Source organism: Aspergillus stella-maris (assembly GCF_047715825.1).
Source record: "Aspergillus stella-maris strain CBS 113639 unplaced genomic scaffold BDV14scaffold_12, whole genome shotgun sequence".
NCBI classification, from domain to species: Eukaryota; Fungi; Ascomycota; class Eurotiomycetes; order Eurotiales; family Aspergillaceae; genus Aspergillus; species Aspergillus stella-maris.
Genome location: NW_027396806.1, coordinates 281258 through 298982, shown reverse-complemented (window position 1 = coordinate 298982; position 17725 = coordinate 281258). Strand labels below are relative to the sequence as shown.

At 52.3% G+C, this 17725-nt stretch overlaps 6 protein-coding genes across 6 annotated transcripts; 3 read left to right on the top strand and 3 right to left on the bottom strand.

Moving 5' to 3' along the window:
* The first annotated feature begins 49 nt into the window (after nt 1–49).
* BDV14DRAFT_169050 (Ran GTPase-binding protein LOS1) lies at nt 50–4293 on the top strand. Its single transcript, XM_073767976.1, has 4 exons — nt 50–363; nt 584–3179; nt 3227–3681; nt 3746–4293. The coding sequence occupies exons 1-4, from the start codon at nt 352–354 to the stop codon at nt 3770–3772; spliced, it is 3090 nt and encodes a 1029-aa protein (XP_073630680.1). The 5' UTR covers nt 50–351; the 3' UTR covers nt 3773–4293.
* Nucleotides 3659–4293, bottom strand: BDV14DRAFT_169049 (uncharacterized protein). The gene has a single exon (XM_073767975.1). The coding sequence runs from the start codon at nt 4261–4263 to the stop codon at nt 4093–4095; it is 171 nt and encodes a 56-aa protein (XP_073630679.1). The 5' UTR covers nt 4264–4293; the 3' UTR covers nt 3659–4092.
* A 785-nt stretch (nt 4294–5078) lies between these two features.
* On the top strand, nt 5079–7952 carry BDV14DRAFT_169047 (citrin). The gene is made up of 2 exons (XM_073767974.1): nt 5079–5580; nt 5650–7952. The coding sequence occupies exons 1-2, from the start codon at nt 5392–5394 to the stop codon at nt 7567–7569; spliced, it is 2109 nt and encodes a 702-aa protein (XP_073630678.1). The 5' UTR covers nt 5079–5391; the 3' UTR covers nt 7570–7952.
* Nucleotides 7953–8276: 324 nt separating this feature from the next.
* BDV14DRAFT_197725 (phosphatase PAP2 family protein) lies at nt 8277–9373 on the bottom strand (the record flags this gene model as incomplete). The annotated part of the gene is made up of 3 exons (XM_073772759.1): nt 8277–8978; nt 9036–9283; nt 9340–9373. The coding sequence occupies 3 exons, from the start codon at nt 9371–9373 to the stop codon at nt 8277–8279; spliced, it is 984 nt and encodes a 327-aa protein (XP_073630677.1).
* Nucleotides 9374–9882: 509 nt separating this feature from the next.
* Nucleotides 9883–11087, bottom strand: BDV14DRAFT_21181 (DUF5321 domain-containing protein). Its single transcript, XM_073776173.1, has 2 exons — nt 10544–11087; nt 9883–10480 (listed from the first exon to the last, which is right to left on the bottom strand). Exons 1-2 carry the CDS (start codon nt 11010–11012, stop codon nt 10293–10295), a joined length of 657 nt encoding a protein of 218 aa, XP_073630676.1. The 5' UTR covers nt 11013–11087; the 3' UTR covers nt 9883–10292.
* Nucleotides 11088–11286: 199 nt separating this feature from the next.
* BDV14DRAFT_21177 (C50 family peptidase) lies at nt 11287–17635 on the top strand. Its single transcript, XM_073776158.1, has one exon. It carries the CDS (start codon nt 11355–11357, stop codon nt 17571–17573), a length of 6219 nt encoding a protein of 2072 aa, XP_073630675.1. The 5' UTR covers nt 11287–11354; the 3' UTR covers nt 17574–17635.
* Nucleotides 17636–17725: the final 90 nt, after the last annotated feature.

The following is a 17725-nucleotide window of genomic DNA, read 5'->3' as shown; positions in this document are numbered from 1 at the left end:
TAACAAAGTAATCAAGTCTGCCTGCAAGGAGGCTGCCTATTGTCTGCGCCTTGTTAGTTGAGCGCGGCAGTGAAAAGGCCGCAACGACCGCCCAACGGTGAGCGTCACATCACTTTGACTGTTTCAACAACCTCAATTCTCATTGTTGTCCTCCTGCACTGCGCCTTGTCCAAGCAAACATTCGAGTCATGCTCCAATAGACTACCCTCCTCTGACTAATGATATGACCACCTGTCGCTATAACGAATAACTCTTCAGCTACGCTTGACAACATCTCTTTTACCTCCCTCGTGATATTTTTCGTTTCTCGGAGTTCCGCAACGGTTCGCAAGGCACCCCGGCCGGTCGACGATGGAAGAGCAGGTACGTTCAGTTATTACCTCCGGATAATTGTCTTTTGGACTTCCAAAGACCAAACTTCCTCTCCAAAGGCAATTGCAGCCAAGGAAAAGGATTTCTTCGAGATCTCAACCCCGCCGTCCCCCGATCTTCCCCTCGTGTGCCCCTCCATGACGGTGACGCATCTCGCTCAACTTTTACCCACAAAGTGAAAATAATCATTCTAAATGATGTCTCTCCCTAGGTAATAAGCGCCATTGAAATCGCCGGCAACCCTACCTCCGACACTGCCCTCAAATCCCAAGCCTTCGACTACCTCAACCAGCTCCGCTCCGATCCCACAGGCTGGCAGATCTGCCTCGCCCTCTTCACCAAGGACCCCCCACAGTCTCACATCGTCCGTCATGTCGCGTTAGAAGTTGTCAACAGCGCTGCCCAGGCGGGTTTCATTGACCTCCAGTCGTTGGGGTTCGTCCGGGACGGCTTGCTGCAGTATCTGCGGCAAACATACGGTCAAGAAAACGCAAACCCGGACCCGCCGAACATTCAAAACAAAATCGCCCAGACAGTCACCTTTCTCTTCTCCGCGCTCTACGCAAACGGCTGGGAGTCATTTTTCGATGACCTTTTGAGCCTCACGCAAAAGTCGCCGTCTAGCACGACACGAGACAACTCTCTCGGTATCGTGTTCTACCTCCGAGTCATCAACTCCATTCACGATGAGATTGGTGATGTGCTGGTGTCGCGGTCTCCGGGCGAGCAGGAGCGGGCGAATGCGCTGAAGGATCTGATCCGAGTGCGAGACATGCAGAAGATCGCTAGCTCGTGGCAGGAGATCCTGACGCAGTTTATGGACGGCGAGGACCTTATTGTGGAGATGTCGCTGAAGGCGGTTGGAAGCTGGGTAAGTTGGATTGATATCGGTCTTGTAGTGAACCAGACTATGCTCGACCTGCTGTTCCAGCAGCTTGGTCGTGCGCAAAAGGAAGACCTTCGCGATGGAGAGGAGAAGGTGCGGGATGCGGCTGTCGATGTCTTCACGGAAATTATTGGCAAGAAAATGAAGCCAGAGGACAAGATTGACATGATTGCCTTCTTGAACCTGGACAACGTGGTTGCCCAAATCTCGTCTAGCCCTCCGCTCTACGCCAACCGCTTCACGTCCAAATACGATACCGATCTTGCAGAGACCGTCGCGAAGCTGGTCAACACCACGGTGGCTGATATTGTACGCGCTCTGGAGCAGGATACTGCATCAGTGCAGTGCAAGGAGAAGGCCAATGGACTGTTGCAAGTGTTCCTTCCGCACATCCTGCGGTATTTCTCCGACGAGTACGATGAGGTCTGCTCGACTGTCATTCCATGTGTCAGCGACTTGCTTTCATACTTGCGAAAGATTGCCAAAGGCAACCCTGCTATCGCAGCTCAACACTCTTCCATCCTCCTTCCCATCCTTAAGGCAGTCATCTCCAAGATGCGATACGACGAAACTGCTTCCTGGGGCGATGAGGACGACCAGACCGACGAGGCCGAGTTCCAGGAACTTCGCAAGCGACTTGGAACCCTGCAACAAATTATCGCAACTGTCGACGAGGGATTGTATATGGGGGCCGTCTCGGAAGTTGTGGCGACCACTTTCGAAAACCTGCGTCAGTCTGGCTCTCAGTTGGATTGGCGGGACCTGGACCTTGCTTTGCACGAGATGTTCTTGTTCGGAGAGACTGCTACTAAGAGCGGCAGCCTCTATGCCAAGGGTCAGCCTAACAACCCGTCTGCAGAGAGGCTCGTCGAGATGATGCAGCGCATGGTCGAGTCAGATATCCGATCCTTCACTCACCCCGCGACCCAACTACAATATATGGAAATTTGCGTTCGCTACAGCTCCTTCTTCCAGCACCATGCACACTTCATCCCTGGTGTTCTGGAGAGCTTCCTTCAGCTTGCTCATCACCCATTGAAGAAGGTCAAGACGCGAGCCTGGTACTTGTTCCAGCGCCTGGTGAAGCAGCTGCGGGCTTACATTGGCAACGTCGCGCAGACCGTGGTAGAAGCTCTGAGTGATCTACTTGTCATTCATGCCGAGCTGCCCTCGGAAAGCTCTGACGGTGACGATATGTCGTCCGAGGACCATGAGAGCTCTCCTGACGCTGTTTTCAACAGCCAGCTCTATCTCTTCGAAGCCGTTGGTATCATCTGCTCGACTCCCAACATCACTGCCGACAAGCAGGTTCTCTATGCCCAATCCGCGCTGGCACCTGTCTTTGCCGACATGGAAGCGAACTTGGGCCCGGCCAAGTCCGGCGACGAGAAAGCTCTGCTCCAGATTCACCACGACATCATGGCGCTTGGTACGCTCGCACGAGGCTTCTCAGACTGGCAGCCGGGTTCGACATCGACACAGCTCCCTGCTGCTGAAGTTCAAGAAGCGTTCAACCAGGTGTCGGAAGCCACTCTTGTCGCTCTCGAGTCTCTCAAGTCGTCGTTCAATGTCCGCACAGCTTCCCGATTCGCCTTCTCGCGGTTAATCGGTGTTCTTGGATCGCGCATTCTTCCTCAGCTTCCCAGATGGATCGATGGCCTGCTCACTCAAACGTCTTCGCGGGACGAGATGGCCTTGTTCCTGCGTTTGCTCGACCAGGTCATCTTCGGCTTTAAGGGCGAGATCTACAACATTCTCGACGCCCTACTAACTCCATTCTTGCAACGGGTCTTTAGCGGAATTGCCGACCCGACCACAGGTACTGATGATGAGATCCACTTGGCGGAGCTGAAGCGAGAGTACCTTAACTTCCTGCTGGCCGTGCTGAACAACGACCTTGGAGCTGTTATCATCAGCGAGCGTAAGTTCCGACTTCCACTCTCACCAATGGCCTACTAACTTGTCTAGGAAACCAACCAATGTTCGACACAGTCATAACCACAATTGAGCACTTCGCCAAAGACGTCGAAGACTTCACCACTGCCAAAATGGCCTTTAGTGTTCTCGTTCGCATGGGCTCGTCCTGGGGTGGCCCAGATATCGCCCCGGCAGCAGCTTCCAACGGCGCCGCTAACGCAGTCGCCCTCCCCGGCTTCGGCCAGTTCATGATCACCCGCTTCTCCCCTCTCTGCTGGGCTCTCCCTGCCACTCCAACGTTCAACTCGAAGGACGCACAGGCGAAGCAGGTCCTTGCTGAGGCCGGTGGTCTGCAGCGCGTTATCTATGGCAAGACAGGAATGGAGTACATTGAGTACTTGAGAGATCGTGAATTGCCCGGAATGGGCATGGGTGCAGACCTGGTGGAGGAGTATGTAGGGACGCTGAGTAGGTTGGACTTGAGGGGGTTCAGGCAGTTTTTTCCGGTACGTTCACACTCTCCTTCTACCTATCTTGTATTGGTGTGCTTGCTAACATGGGGTATGACAGTCATTCATCCAACGATTGAGCGCATGATCATGGTCTTTCTCGTCATCTATGCATAACCTTTCCTACTGTCACGTCGCATCATTCACACAATTCCCTTTGGTTTACCTTCCCATTTACATTTCCAATTTCCCCCTCTTACTACTTACTTAGATATCCCCTCGGTTTGATTTGATGACTTGATTGATTGATTGATTGATTTATATTTTCCCCTCTCCATCACTACCCCTCTCACCTTTGATTCTCCAAACCATGATGAATACATGCAACTCGACTCGATCGACAATGATATATAGTTCCTTGGTGCGGCATTTGCATGACTTGGCGTTGATGTTCATGTTGACGTTGCCTTATGATCTATATGAAACAGGAAAAGAGAAAAAAAAAAGATAAGAAAAGGAAAGACGAATGAAGATGAGGTTCGCCAGGGTAGGATAGGACAGGGTAGGTCTGGATAGGATAACGCGGAGGAATATATTAGTACCTAGGTACCAGGCAGGCAGGCATTTGAATAGATACATCTGATTTACCTACGACTTCCACAATCGCTCAAGAAATTTATAGTATATCTATACTCAAACTAGCAAGACTTCCGCATACTTAACAATTGCTGACAGCCGGCACCGAACCAACACCAGAAACGCGGCAAAACCCCGGTCTACCATATCAGGCAAGAATAAGCACCGCCCGCGAGCACCCGACCCCAGACTCAAACTCAGAGCCGGCGGAAGCGCGGACGGACATCACACATCACCTGCATCATTACCTACGCCTAGAAATCTAACCTACTTAGCTTCGGTCTCGTGAGCAGTAAGGTAGTTACCTAAAAGGATTAGGTAGGGTATAATGGAAACGGCCAGCCCGGTGAGAGACTTGGGGGCCTTCTCCAAGTCTCCCCTCACGGCATTCCGGAGTTTGCCGACTCGTGCGGAGAACTGTCTTTGTTTTTCTGGGTTCGGTCTTGGAGGGGTTGGGGGTGGAGGCGAGAATTATCGGAGCTTCAATTTTGGAACCTTGGGATAAAGAGGCGAGCTTTATCGCGGTAATGTGTTGAGGACAGAGTATGGATGTCATTATTGTATACTGCTGGTGTGTCGGCGTCAAGTCCGAAGGGTTGTATTTGTATGAGGATCGGGTAATATCGAGGGGCGGTGTGTCTCCGACCTCGTGACCGGCATCGGTGGTGGCCCTGCTGGGGGTGTTCAGTGTTCAGTCCCCGTGCTGTGGTTGCTGGTAAGGCTATTTAGCCGTGACCACTCAGCTGTATGAACCAGGATGTTGATTTATGGATGGCAAGGGGCAAATAAAAATTTTGAATACCGCTGCCAATGAATGTAGCTACCGTCACTAAAAAGCAAGTAAACCTAATATTCATAAGCAGACATAATAATGAAATTCTCTGACATTGTCTGATGGTGATCCCCCAGTCGATGATTATTTTCGACTTTCATCTCCACACCTGGCCCAATCCAGTCCCATCGTCCATCCCCCATCTCATCCTCATCTCATCACCAACCCCTTCCTTTCCCTTCCTTCTCCGCGTCGGTCTTTACTTTCTTATTCCTATTGTTTCTTGCTAGACCGTTCTCCTTTCCTTGTCGTTCTTGTCTTGCATAGAGTTAGACGACCCTCTCCTTTCCTCTTCCACCATGGCCGTGGCAAGCGTCAAAGAAGCCGTCAAAGAGTCGCTGGTCGGCACCAACATCGACGAGCCCACCCTGTCCAAGCAGGTCCGCGCCAACTTCCAGAAACACGCCCGTAAGGATGACCAGACCGGCGAGTACTTCATGACCGAGGAGGACTTTGTGAATGCCATCGCGCCAAAGCACGAAGACTACGTGAGTTTGTTCCTACCATGTGTCATACGACTCAATTGGACGAATACTGATCTTATATATCTGGAATAGCACAAAATCAAGCGAGAACACTACGGAATCCTCTTCAGAGTCGCCGACGGCCGCCGACAAGGCCGCATCAATATCCACGACTGGGCCGTGTTCGAAAACCTGCTCGCGAGACCCGACGCCGAGTACGAGATTGCCTTCCGCCTCTTCGACACCGAGGGCACCGGCACCGTGAAATGGGAGACCTTCCAGAACCTGTACAATGAGAACAAGACAGAAAAGAGCATACCCTTTGACTGGAACTCGGAATGGGCGGCGCTCTACACAGGCAAGAAGAAGACCCGCCACGACATGACATACCCGCAGTTCGCGCAGATGCTCCGCGGCCTCCAGGGCGAGCGCATCCGACAGGCCTTCCACGTGTTCGACAAGGACGGCGACGGCTACATCGAACCGGAGGATTTCCAGCGTATCATCCTGGAGACCTCGAAGCACAAGCTGTCGGATTACGTGCTGGACAACCTTCCGAGCCTGTGTAACCTGTCGGCCGGCACCAAGATCTCGTACGCCACTGTGCGCGCGTTCCAGAATGTTATGCGCGAGATGGATATGATCGATTTGATTATCCGTGAGGCGACGGACAAGAGCGAGGATGGCAAGATCACTCGTGCGGATTTCCTTAATGCTGCTGCTCGTCTTACGCGCTTCTCGCTGTTCACGCCCATGGAAGCCGATATCCTCTTCCACTTTGCCGGTCTCGATGCGCCTTCCGGTCGTCTCTCGCAGAAGGACTTTTCCAAGGTCATTGACGCCTCATGGCGCATTCCCATGGCCGCCGCTGAGACCGCTATTTCTTCCGCCTCTGGCGCCGCACACAAAGCCGCCGACGCTTCGAAATCGGTCCTTCACGGTGTGCTCGAATCCGTCCACCACTTCGCGCTCGGAAGTTTGGCTGGTGCCTTTGGCGCATTTATGGTGTACCCCATTGATCTCGTCAAGACGCGCATGCAGAACCAGCGCTCCAACCGCGTCGGCGAACGCCTCTACAACAACTCCCTCGACTGCGCTCGCAAGGTCATCCGCAACGAAGGTTTCACAGGTCTCTACTCCGGTGTCATCCCACAGCTCATCGGTGTCGCCCCCGAAAAGGCCATCAAGCTCACAGTCAACGACCTCGTCCGCGGCGCCTTCACAAACAAAGAAACCGGCAAGATCCAAAAATGGCAAGAAGTCCTCGCCGGTGGAACAGCAGGAGCATGCCAAGTCGTCTTCACGAACCCTCTCGAGATCGTCAAGATCCGTCTCCAAGTGCAGGGTGAAATCGCCAAGAACGTCGAGGGCGCTCCCCGCCGCTCAGCGCTCTGGATCGTCAAGAACCTCGGTCTCGTCGGTCTCTACAAGGGTGCCTCCGCCTGTCTCCTCCGTGACGTCCCCTTCTCAGCAATCTACTTCCCGACATACAGCCACCTGAAAACAGACTTCTTCGGCGAATCCCGCACACACAAGCTCGGTGTCCTGCAACTCCTCACGGCCGGCGCCATCGCCGGTATGCCAGCCGCATACCTCACAACCCCCTGCGATGTGATCAAAACGCGTCTGCAGGTCGAAGCGCGCAAGGGCGAAAAGACTTACACCGGTCTCCGCCAGTGCGCAGTCTCAATCATGAAAGACGAAGGGTTCAAGGCCTTCTTCAAGGGTGGGCCCGCGCGTATTCTCCGTTCTTCTCCGCAGTTCGGATTCACACTTGCTGCTTATGAGGTTCTGCAGAAGTGGTTGCCCATGCCTGGGTCTACGCATGATGTTTCTCCTACGGGACAGGTTGAGCCTGGCGTTGGTGTTCCTATCGCGAAGGAGCCGTTGCCTTATTTGAGGAGTAGGAATGCGTTGAAGTTGATTCTGGATCTAGATGAGAATATTGGCCGCGTGCCTATTCCTGATGCGCAGCGGTGGCCGAAGTTCATGAAGGCGGGGTCTGCGATGTAGGGTCAATAGATGGATGGATGATTGGTGGAGGGATGCATAGAGGATGCACAGATGATTGAAAAGAAGAGTGTTTGGTTAGAGTAGAGTAGAGTAAGACTAGTTGGACTTCGGGTTGATTTACTAGCGATTTCCGTTCATGTCATGTCATTTCATTTTGTTTCTCACTTGGTTCCAGTTGCATTGGACATTCTGAAAACTACTTACATCACAATGTACCTACCACCTACTATGTACTAAAAGCAGCTACAGATACAGATAGATGCCTAGAGAGGATGGAAGGGGATTCTTCTTTTCTTTTCAAATTGTTTACGCACCGTAGGACTCGGCATACATTGCATTAACTAACACAAAATCTTCTTTATTGGTCTTCATCATGAGCAGGGTTGTTTTGCTGAGTATAGTATGTCGGTAAGGAAGATGTTGTGACTTTCGTGATGGTGGGTTGCGGCATTGCGGTGCGGGTAGATATATATCTCTGCACCGAGACCCTACAGACGATCCCTTTTTCTTGAACACTCATATGTTGATACAAGAAATACAAACGTTAAGTGACTGCAAAAGGATGATATCAAAGAATGGTTCATTTCCAGGAGTTCGATTCCGTAGTCTACCCCTTGACACCAAATCCCACCTTACAAATAAACTAAGCATACAAACACAGTATACAATAACACTCAACACCGGACACGCAACACCCAGCTAACAATCTAGGGCTTCTCTAACCTCAACAGCCGAAACAGCACCCTCTCAACAGGCAACAACCAGAGCATAAGACAATTAAACCTCCAACCCGTGAGCACAACACAAGCCCCCACAACCGCATCAAGAATAAAATGGTTCGCCGTCGCAATGATCGTGAATGCCATCAACATTGGCCACAAAAACGCAACAGCGCGTAGGTACCAATGCGGAGAGAACCGAATCAAACAGAGCGCAATGAACAATGCATTTCCAAAATGAAGTGATGGCATTGCGGCGATGGTAAGTTGGAACTTGTTCTGCGTCCAGGCGGACCCGTGGTCGTTGCTGTGCAGGACGTCAATGAAGCCGTATTTCTCCGGGAGGAGGCGCGGGGGCGAGCATCGCCACAGGGTGATGATAGCAAAGGCGAAGATGTTCTCTAGTGCCAATGTGCGCCGGATAGCCTGGAAATGTTCGCGCCGCATGAAGGTGTAGCTGTAGACGAAGAAGATCACGCCGAGGACAATGTGCGAGTAGTAAACCCGGGCGAGAAGGGACATGAGCCAGGGCGCTTTTGTCAAGACGAACCGTTGAATGGATAGCTCGGCGTCCATATGCAGGGTGTGTTCGAGGGAGAGGATCTGGAGGGCGTGGTGCTCGGCTCGGGCGAAGATGGCATCATGGCCGCTGATTGCGCGCGCGGAGATTGCGCGGGCGCCTTGGTAGATCTGAGAGTGTCAGTTTACCATAGTGTAACATAAAAAAATCCGTGAAAGGAGATATACCCAGTATATAAGTAACCAGTACCATATCTCAATCAGGAACGGGAAGCGCGCGAGGAACCGCGACTGGATCGTGCGACTGTTCTCCACGGACCGGATATACTCGTCCTCGTCTAGCGACTTGGCGTAGTCGGGATCTGGGTCCGCGCGGTCTGGAAGTAATGGCGATTCAACGGTTGGGGTGTCTGATGGGCTAGCTGGGCGACGGCGACGATTGTAGAGAGCTGTGACCGTGAAGATGAATGCGATAGCTGGAAGACGTGTCAGCAGATCCGTGACGAGTCGACCGGAGTAAGCGGATACAAACCACCAGGTTCGAGAAAGTTCTTGAAAGCACCCATTGTGTAGGAATACAAGGTGGAAGGAAAGATGGTATGCGCTTGGGAAGCGCTGAAATAGGAAAGAAGAGGAACCCGTCCGTCGTGAAGGAGGTTGACAGAGTCAGGGGATGACAAGCGGAAGCTGGAGGTAGATGTTACCTATAAGAAGGAATAAGCATGTGCAGGTCAATGGAACCTGAAGAGGACGCAGCTGCCGTCATCAGGCTGCATGCATGCCCTGGCTATGTGGTGGGATGTTTGCTGTTCTTTGTTTGGGACCTCCGGACACCGGACTTACTCGTTTCTCTCCCTGAAGCTTATATTCAACAAATCAGTAAGTTGAGATTGTTACTGTATTCTGTAGATAAGTGTTGAGTTCGTCTAGGCAATGTATCTTGGACAGTGGTGCTTGTGAGTTCAGACAGCAATGCAGCACAAGATCAGCACTAGTAAACCTACCCCAGCCTCATACTGCCGACGTCTCCGAACCAAGATATTTATTCGTCAACAACTATCAAAACATTCGAAATGCCTTGCATCTAGCGGATATTGAACCGGGGTCTTGTATCTTTTGTAATTGTATCTGTAGGTGATGGCAAAAGTGTAGAGCTTTAGCCCTGGCCGTCTAAGTGAGGTAAATGAAATATAGTACACAAGAAGTAGATGGCATATAAATATATTAGCGAGACATCGTTTCTTCCGACATCCGAAGATCCGGCCTTGCGACGCGGCGCGGCGTTGTTCCTGCGGCGGGGCCACTATCTCATGAGCCTCTTATACCTCTTGGTTTAAGGTTCGAGACCTGTGCATAGCGAGAATCTCTTAGATGCCCGATCTCGAGTATATGAGTCGAACAAAATTGCATGCGGCGCAGATTGCCAGTTGAGCGCTGGGTTCGTATTCTTGGGTCATATCGTAGCACGTCCGGAGTAAGTCGAGCTTAGAAAAAGCCGGGCTTTCGCCTTGGTTTGGTTTCAATTGTTGTCGACTCGTCCGTTGTAGGAGTACTCGTGCTCTTTGTCGCATGTTGCCGCTGCTGTTCCTCAGCCTTTGCCTTCTCCTCGGCCTCATGCTTCTGCTTCTGCTTCTGATGCCATATCGAGTCTTCGCGTTCGATCTCTCTCAACACTAAACCAAAAGAAACTCATTAGCCCACTTAGGCCAAGGTCAACTTTAGGAAGAAGAACAAACCCTCATCCCATTCCCTCTCAACCCCAACATCCCCCGTCCCCAACAACTTCCTAACATCCACATCCTCCCCCCTCTTGACCTTCTCAATGACCTCCCTGAGCAATCGAATCTTCGCATCCGTACTCCGCAAGTACCCATTATATTCGTTCTTCAGCATGATCATCCGAATCGCCTGGCTACCGATTAAGATGAAGATGATTATGTAGTAGGACGCGGGGTTCCACTCTCGCGATTTCGGGGCGGAGGGAGAAGACGATGGGGCATTTCGAAAGGCTTTGGGGATGAGCGTCGCCCAGAAGGAGGGTGATAGTATGCGAGGGAGGGAGATTCTGCGTGTGCTGAACTGGCGGAATTGCAGTTGCGGTTTTGAAGGTGTTGGTAGGCGCGGTCGTAAGGAGGTAGCCGGTGTTGTGAGGGGTGTAAATGCTGTTTGCAGCCGCAAGCGCGAGATAATCCGTGCGTGATTCATGTTGAGCGAGTGTATAGTAGCGAGCGCAAGTCAGTAAACCGTCAGAGATCCAAGTCAAAATGAAGCCGAAGCCGGTGATGCGGACGGATAATTTGCTGTTTGCCTCAGGCACTAGACTGAGGCACTAAGGCACCAACCCCGAACAAAGACAGTCACTGCCAGAAACGACGCTAAGCCCTTTTGGACTCCGTTACCACGACAACGGCCGCCGTTGGGTCTCGCTCCGCCAGGAATCATCACTGCTCTTGAAGCCCAGCTTGTCTGACGCCGACGACACTACGACACCATCACTAATATACGATACACAGCAACTCATACCATCAAGGTATGATATAGCCAGTAATGGCAGTTACATCATTCCCATCCGATGCACGCGCGAGCGTTGAATCAGTCAAACAGACGCTCAGGTCGACGTCAACATGCTCCGCTGCTACCGTGTTATCGCTGCAACAGCTCTTTCGGAGCTCCAATTCGGTTGATATTGAGAGTGCAACAGCGACTGTGAAGAAAGGAGTCAGAGGAACGAAAGCTACGGCTACGAGCACAACGACAACAGCATCCCGAGCGAAGACGACGCGCACGAGAACGAACACGAAAACGAAGGCGACTGTTCAAGAAACAGCTATCGTGACATTGGCAGACAGCAATGCCGGACGGTTATCGAACCAAGAGAGACTTGTTCTTGCGACAGAGGTTTTTAACACGACCTTGAAGACGCTCTCCGACGCGGTCAAGACAGCCACATCTACGAAGGAGACGAGCCCGGTCAAACGCGCAGCGAAATCGATTCGAACAAAGAAGACTGAGGAAACAACGACAACGCAAGGTGACAACGGGGTATCAGCGGTCGGAGAGTGCGCGCGGCTATCTCTTTCGTGTCTGCGGATATTGAAGTCGGAGACCGGGGGAGAACAAGGAGATGGGTTACCGAATATGCAGCTCGAACAGGGCGTCTGCGTTCTTGCAGGCAGGATGTTGGCGCTTGGGCTGAACGATATGGCATACAAAGAGCTGAGAGGGCTTAAGAGAAGGATTCAACAACATTTAGATGGCCTGGCGACAGGGAGGAAGAAGACGACGAAGAAGGATCCCCAAGGGGAGGAGGATGAGGCGGCGAAGGAGCGAATGTCTGATCTGGTCTCGTTTTCCAACGTCGCAAACGCTCGATCGGTTCTCGGGTTGCTGGTCACATTTCAATCCAATGCACTACGCCTCATTGCCGCAGAGAAGCGACCGGCCACGATACAGAAAATGCTACCTTCGCTACAGCTCACGGACGATAGCAGCCCGACAAAGGTCATACTTGCAGCACTCGAATCGGGTGCTTTGTCCAAGGATAAAGCCGCGGTTCAGCTTCAATTACTATCGAGTACCGTCCTGTCTCTTTCCACGCAAGCCAACAACAACACCAAGGATCGCTTGAAGCCGATTACAGTACTGGCTCTTCAGCTGCTGTCACTCGAGACTCGGTGCACGTCCTGGAAGATATCTGGCCATGTCTGCGAGGATGGTAGGGAGATGTGGGATCCGCTAGCTCGATACGTCGGGTCGTTCGCCCAAGCCATCAAAGGTATCGAGAAAGCTGAGTTCGCCTTGCTCTACAAGAGCATTGTCCGCCTACAGTCTGCCTTCGCGAAGACACAGAACCGCACCCCAAGCGGCAAGGATAACTTGTCTGTCGCGAGGATAGCTACCATGTTGGGACAGCTGGCATTAGACGCTGGGTGTTTCGACGAGGCTTTACAGCTTTTTACGGAATCGATCAACCCACTATCGAGTGGCCAGTGTATGAGCTTGGCCACCGTTCGATGCAAGATTGTGACACTCAACTTCCAAGCGATCAAGTCATCGGTAACCGTCAAGGCTGACCTCTCCGACGCCATTTCCGAAGCGACGACCGCATTAGGCCTACCACTCAAGGGTAGCGCTCAAGACCTTGATGAGTTATTGGTTGAGGCGGCCAAGCTGAAGAAGCTTGCAATGGGCTGGTTTGGGGACCGAGTATCGAAGGAACAACACTCCGAAAGTGACGCCTTTCCGCGAATATACGAGTATCTTAACGGATTTGTACGGTTTCTGCGCCGTTACATTGGGCGCCGACCTGCGGACGACGAAGCAAGTCTTGAAGCATTCCAAAAACGCATCGATGCAGCACAAAATATCGTTCTTGCCGCTGTAGATTCAACGGTAGCTCTTGGACGGTTATCTGTCATGTCCCAGCAACCGGCATGGGATGAGATAGTCTCTACCTTGCTCGACTGTCAGCGTCTTCTAGCTACAATTGAAACTTCTGAAGACACCACTGTCACTGAATCAACTGGCACGTCGCTTGTCAAATTGTCAAACTTGTTCTGGTCCCGATACCTCAAGGAGAAAGAGGCTGGTAAGAGTGCCCGCGAGCTTCTTCCCTTGCTCAAGCAATCCGCAAACTTGCTCACTACATGCTCGCCTTTGCAACGAACCACCGGCTTTGCCCCGCTCAAATACGAACGGCTCGCGCATACCTTTGTTGAGGGTAGCATGGTGTCAGATGCCGAAGTTGCGTTTTGCCAATCTATCAGCGAGCACATTGCTACCGGAGCTTTGGACGACGTTGCTTCTAGTACTGATGGCCTCTTCCCTCACCAAATCAGCCAGGACCCAAAGCGAACAGGTTTCACACTCGGACGGGTCCTCTCAGCATATCTGAAAGTGAAGCTGCGGAACAAGCGGTCTGCGGTAGATGAGATATTTGACGACAAAACGCTTCCTTTCGCCCAACGCGGCCACGTTCTCGAATGGCAGTTGGGTATCCTCACCGACATATACGGCGCTACAAGCAATGATACCATCTTCCGCGCTGTTTTTTCGGAACTTACATCCCGGCTTTTTGACGTTTACCCGGCCGAAAAACACCCGCTTCGACGCCTGCGGGTCGTACTCCTTGGACTACGGTTCACTTTGGAGCAGCCGGGATCACTAGACCCGGAATTGCTTCAGCAATTTGTTCATGAAGCAATGACTGGAATGGAAAGCGAAGAGCACCAGGAAGATGCCGACATTGCTTCCTTGGCCGCTCATCTCAGGAACTCGGTCCGCCTCACCCTCGGCCTCTATCAAGGCAGCCTTGAGCACGAACAGCTGGAAGCCATCATTTTCTCCTGGGGCTCGATGTTACGACACTGCCGTGACGTGAAATCGCTTCGTATGATTGTTGGCAACATTGACTACTTCTTGCTCCAGATGAAAGCCGTCGTTGATTATACGGAGATCCATGGGCTCTGGAAAGCCCAGCTGTCAACGCTTGAACTGGTATTGCGAGTTACTGAGCTGCAAGGGACTGGTGTGTCCGAGGGAATCATGGTCCTTTCCCGCCTTGTCCTTCAATACTGCCGTCTCGGAAACTGCACTAAGGCACGCACCCTTCTTAGCCGGGCTGACACCTATATCGCGGGTAATGAAGTCTCCTGCCTTGCAAGATTATCGTATGAGCTAGCTCGTGTCAGCTTTTTGCTTGAAACCGGCGACATGCAGAACGCAGCTACTATTTTGTCATCGGCGAGGATGCTCTACGAGAAGAACCAGTCAACAGAGGACCTTACAGCTTGCTCGGTGCTGACGAAGATCTCCTGGGAAAGACTTGTTGCAGATGCTGCTCTCCTGAGTTCCCGGCTTTCTTTTGCCCAAGGCTCGATCAAAGATGCCCTCTACTTCGCTAAATTGTCTGTTCGCCTGAACTGCAGGATATGGGCCAAGGTCGAGAAGCTTGCTCAGAAGAAGCAGGAGAAGCTTACCTCTGGCGACAACTCTGAGCTTGAGATTGTTGTTGACGGAATGGCGAAACTTGAGGTTTCGCGCACATCAACGTACTCTCAGGGTGCGCCCTTCTGGCCGCATATTGGCTCCCACCACAGTTCGCTGCTGCACTTGGCGAACTTGTCTGCGCATCATGGTCTGTTCCAGGACGCTATCTACTATGGTGAACAGGCAATGAAGATCAACAAATCTTTGAATGCTAATGTGCGCCTAATCGCCTCCCAAGCCCAGCTAGGATCTCACTGGATTCTCGGTGGCCATGTTGCCGAGGGCCAGGAGCTTCTCAACTCTGCCAAGAAGATCTCTGAGCAATTGGAGAGCAGTGTTGAGCTTGTTTCTCTGCAGTTGAGCTTGGCTGCTCTTCAGCGCGCAGAGGGTGACTACCGCAATGAGTACAGGACTCTGCGAGGCGCCGAGAAACTTGTCAGCACATTCTTTAACACCGGGTCAGCGAAGGATGCCGTCGATGTTCCTGAACTGGAGGAACAGATGAAAAAGATGCAGATCAGACCTAAGAGCAGGTCAACGAGACAGACCGCGGCAGCGGCAACGAGGAGGACTCGCAGCGGAACGACATCACGAAGCGCAACAACCTCTGCGCGGAGCACACCCAAGCCGCCACCTAGCGTGGAAGCATCTACCGTCGACTCGAATTCATTATTTGACATCCGAAGTGAGATTCTTCGCCAGCAGGCCACCTCCTTGCGTGCACAGCGCGACTTCGAGAAGGCTTCCGACCTGTTGACAGATGCTCGGAAGTTTGCAGTGACCAGGGACAGCAAGATCTCGGTTCACCTCGGTGAGAGCGAGCACCTCCTGGCAGATGCCATTCGCAACTTTGCCGGCCACGCAGTATACTGCGTCCTTCCTGAGTCGACCATCTCTTTGCCTTCTTTGCAGCCGAGCTCCCCTGGGAGTGAGAGCAGCTCCAGCAAGTCCACGTCTCGTCGGACTAGAGCTCCCAACCGAGGCACCCGGGCAAAGGCTCAGCCAGCGACAGAAGACTTCTCTGTTATGTTATCGAAGGCTGGCGATTGCTTGAACGACATTTTTCACACTGCTACCCACCTTGGCTCTACCCTTGACAGCCACTCTGCGTCACGTTTGATGAGCCGCATCTCCATGTTATCTCATGCTACTGCGTCACAGAACCAACTTTCCCTGCCCCAGTCGCCAGCAACCATGAACGAGATCGGGCGCATTGGAGCTTTCGCCAGAGAGCGTGCGGCTATTTCCATCGACAAGCAGCTTGCTGACTACTGTGACCCGCTGTTATGGCCCCGCTCGGAGCTCATGGAGACGGATGATGTCGCCTCTGATTTCACCCAAGATTATGTCGACATCCTTCCCGACAATTGGAATGTCCTTTCACTTTCATTAAGCGCCGACCAGACAGAATTTGTTGTCTCCCGTTTACATCAAGGACGCTCTCCCTTCTTGCTTCGTCTTCCTCTCCGACGTGGCAACTCCGAGGAGGACGAGGAGGACCAATTCACATTTGAAGATGGAAGAGACGAAATGAAGGAGCTTATCCGACTGGCCAACGAGAGTTCCCACGCTGCCAAGCTGCAAGTCGACCGACAAATGAAGAAGAACTGGTGGAAAAACCGGGAGGCTCTCGACCGCCGAATGGAGAATCTCCTGCAGAATATTGAGAACGTCTGGTTCGGAGGATTCCGCGGGATATTCTCGCCCATTCCGCGCAGCGAGAAGTCTCTTACCCGATTCGCCAAGTCATTCGAGAACATCCTCGACAAACACCTACCTTCCAGACAGAAAGGAGGCCGCACGGAGGGACCGAGGTTGACCCTGCATCCTAATGTGTTAGAATTGTTTGTGGGAGTAAAGGATCTGGACGAACAAGAAGACCCCGAGGATACGCTGATGGACCTTCTATACTTTGTTGTTGATATCCTGCAATTCCAAGGCGAACGGAATGCGTACGATGAGGTTGACTTTGACATGATGGTTGTGGAGACACTGGATGCCGTACGGGCTTACCACGAGGCCGCAAGCAATGAGGCTCAGCAGAAGCCGAACAACACTATCCTTGTGCTGGACAAGTCTCTACACCTATTCCCCTGGGAGTCTCTTCCATGTTTGCAAGGGCTGCCTGTCTGCCGAGTGCCGTCTCTCGAATGTCTTCGTGACCGAGTCCTGCAGTTCCGTGGTCAGAGGAAGACCGGTTTCGGAATCAACCGTCGCAACGGCATCTACATGCTCAACCCCACCGGCGATCTTCAGACTACTCAAAACACTTTCGAGAAAGATCTCACCAACCTCGAAGGGTGGACTGGCGTCGTCAATCGTCAGCCATCAGAAGAAGAATTCAAGGACGGTCTCGAGTCAAAGGGTCTCTTCCTCTACTTTGGTCACGGCAGCGGCGCACAGTACATTCGCGGCCGCACCGTTAAGCGCCTTGACCAATGCGCTGTCACCTTCCTCATGGGCTGCAGCAGTGGAACCCTTACCGAAGCTGGCGAGTACGAGCCGTACGGCACGCCGATGAACTATCTGCAGGCAGGAGCACCGGCGCTGGTCGCTACGCTGTGGGACGTGACCGACAAGGATATTGATCGGTTTGCCAAGTCGACGTTTGAGAATTGGGGGTTAATTCAGAATGGGTTCAGACCATGCGGAGAAGACGTTGGAGATGCTGTAACTCTTGACGCAGCTGTGTCACAGTCTCGAATGGCTTGTGTGTTGAAGTACTTGAATGGCGCAGCACCGGTGGTTTATGGCGTCCCTGGTGTTTTCTTAGAATAATTGCTTATATTGTTTGCATTGCATGGATGGCGGGCATGGGTAGAGGCGTTTGTATATATTTTTACGATACTTTTCTAATGCTATCATGACTATCGTCAAGCAAAACATTTCCAGAAAAGGGCATCAGATGCGGGGAGCAAGTGGGGTTGACT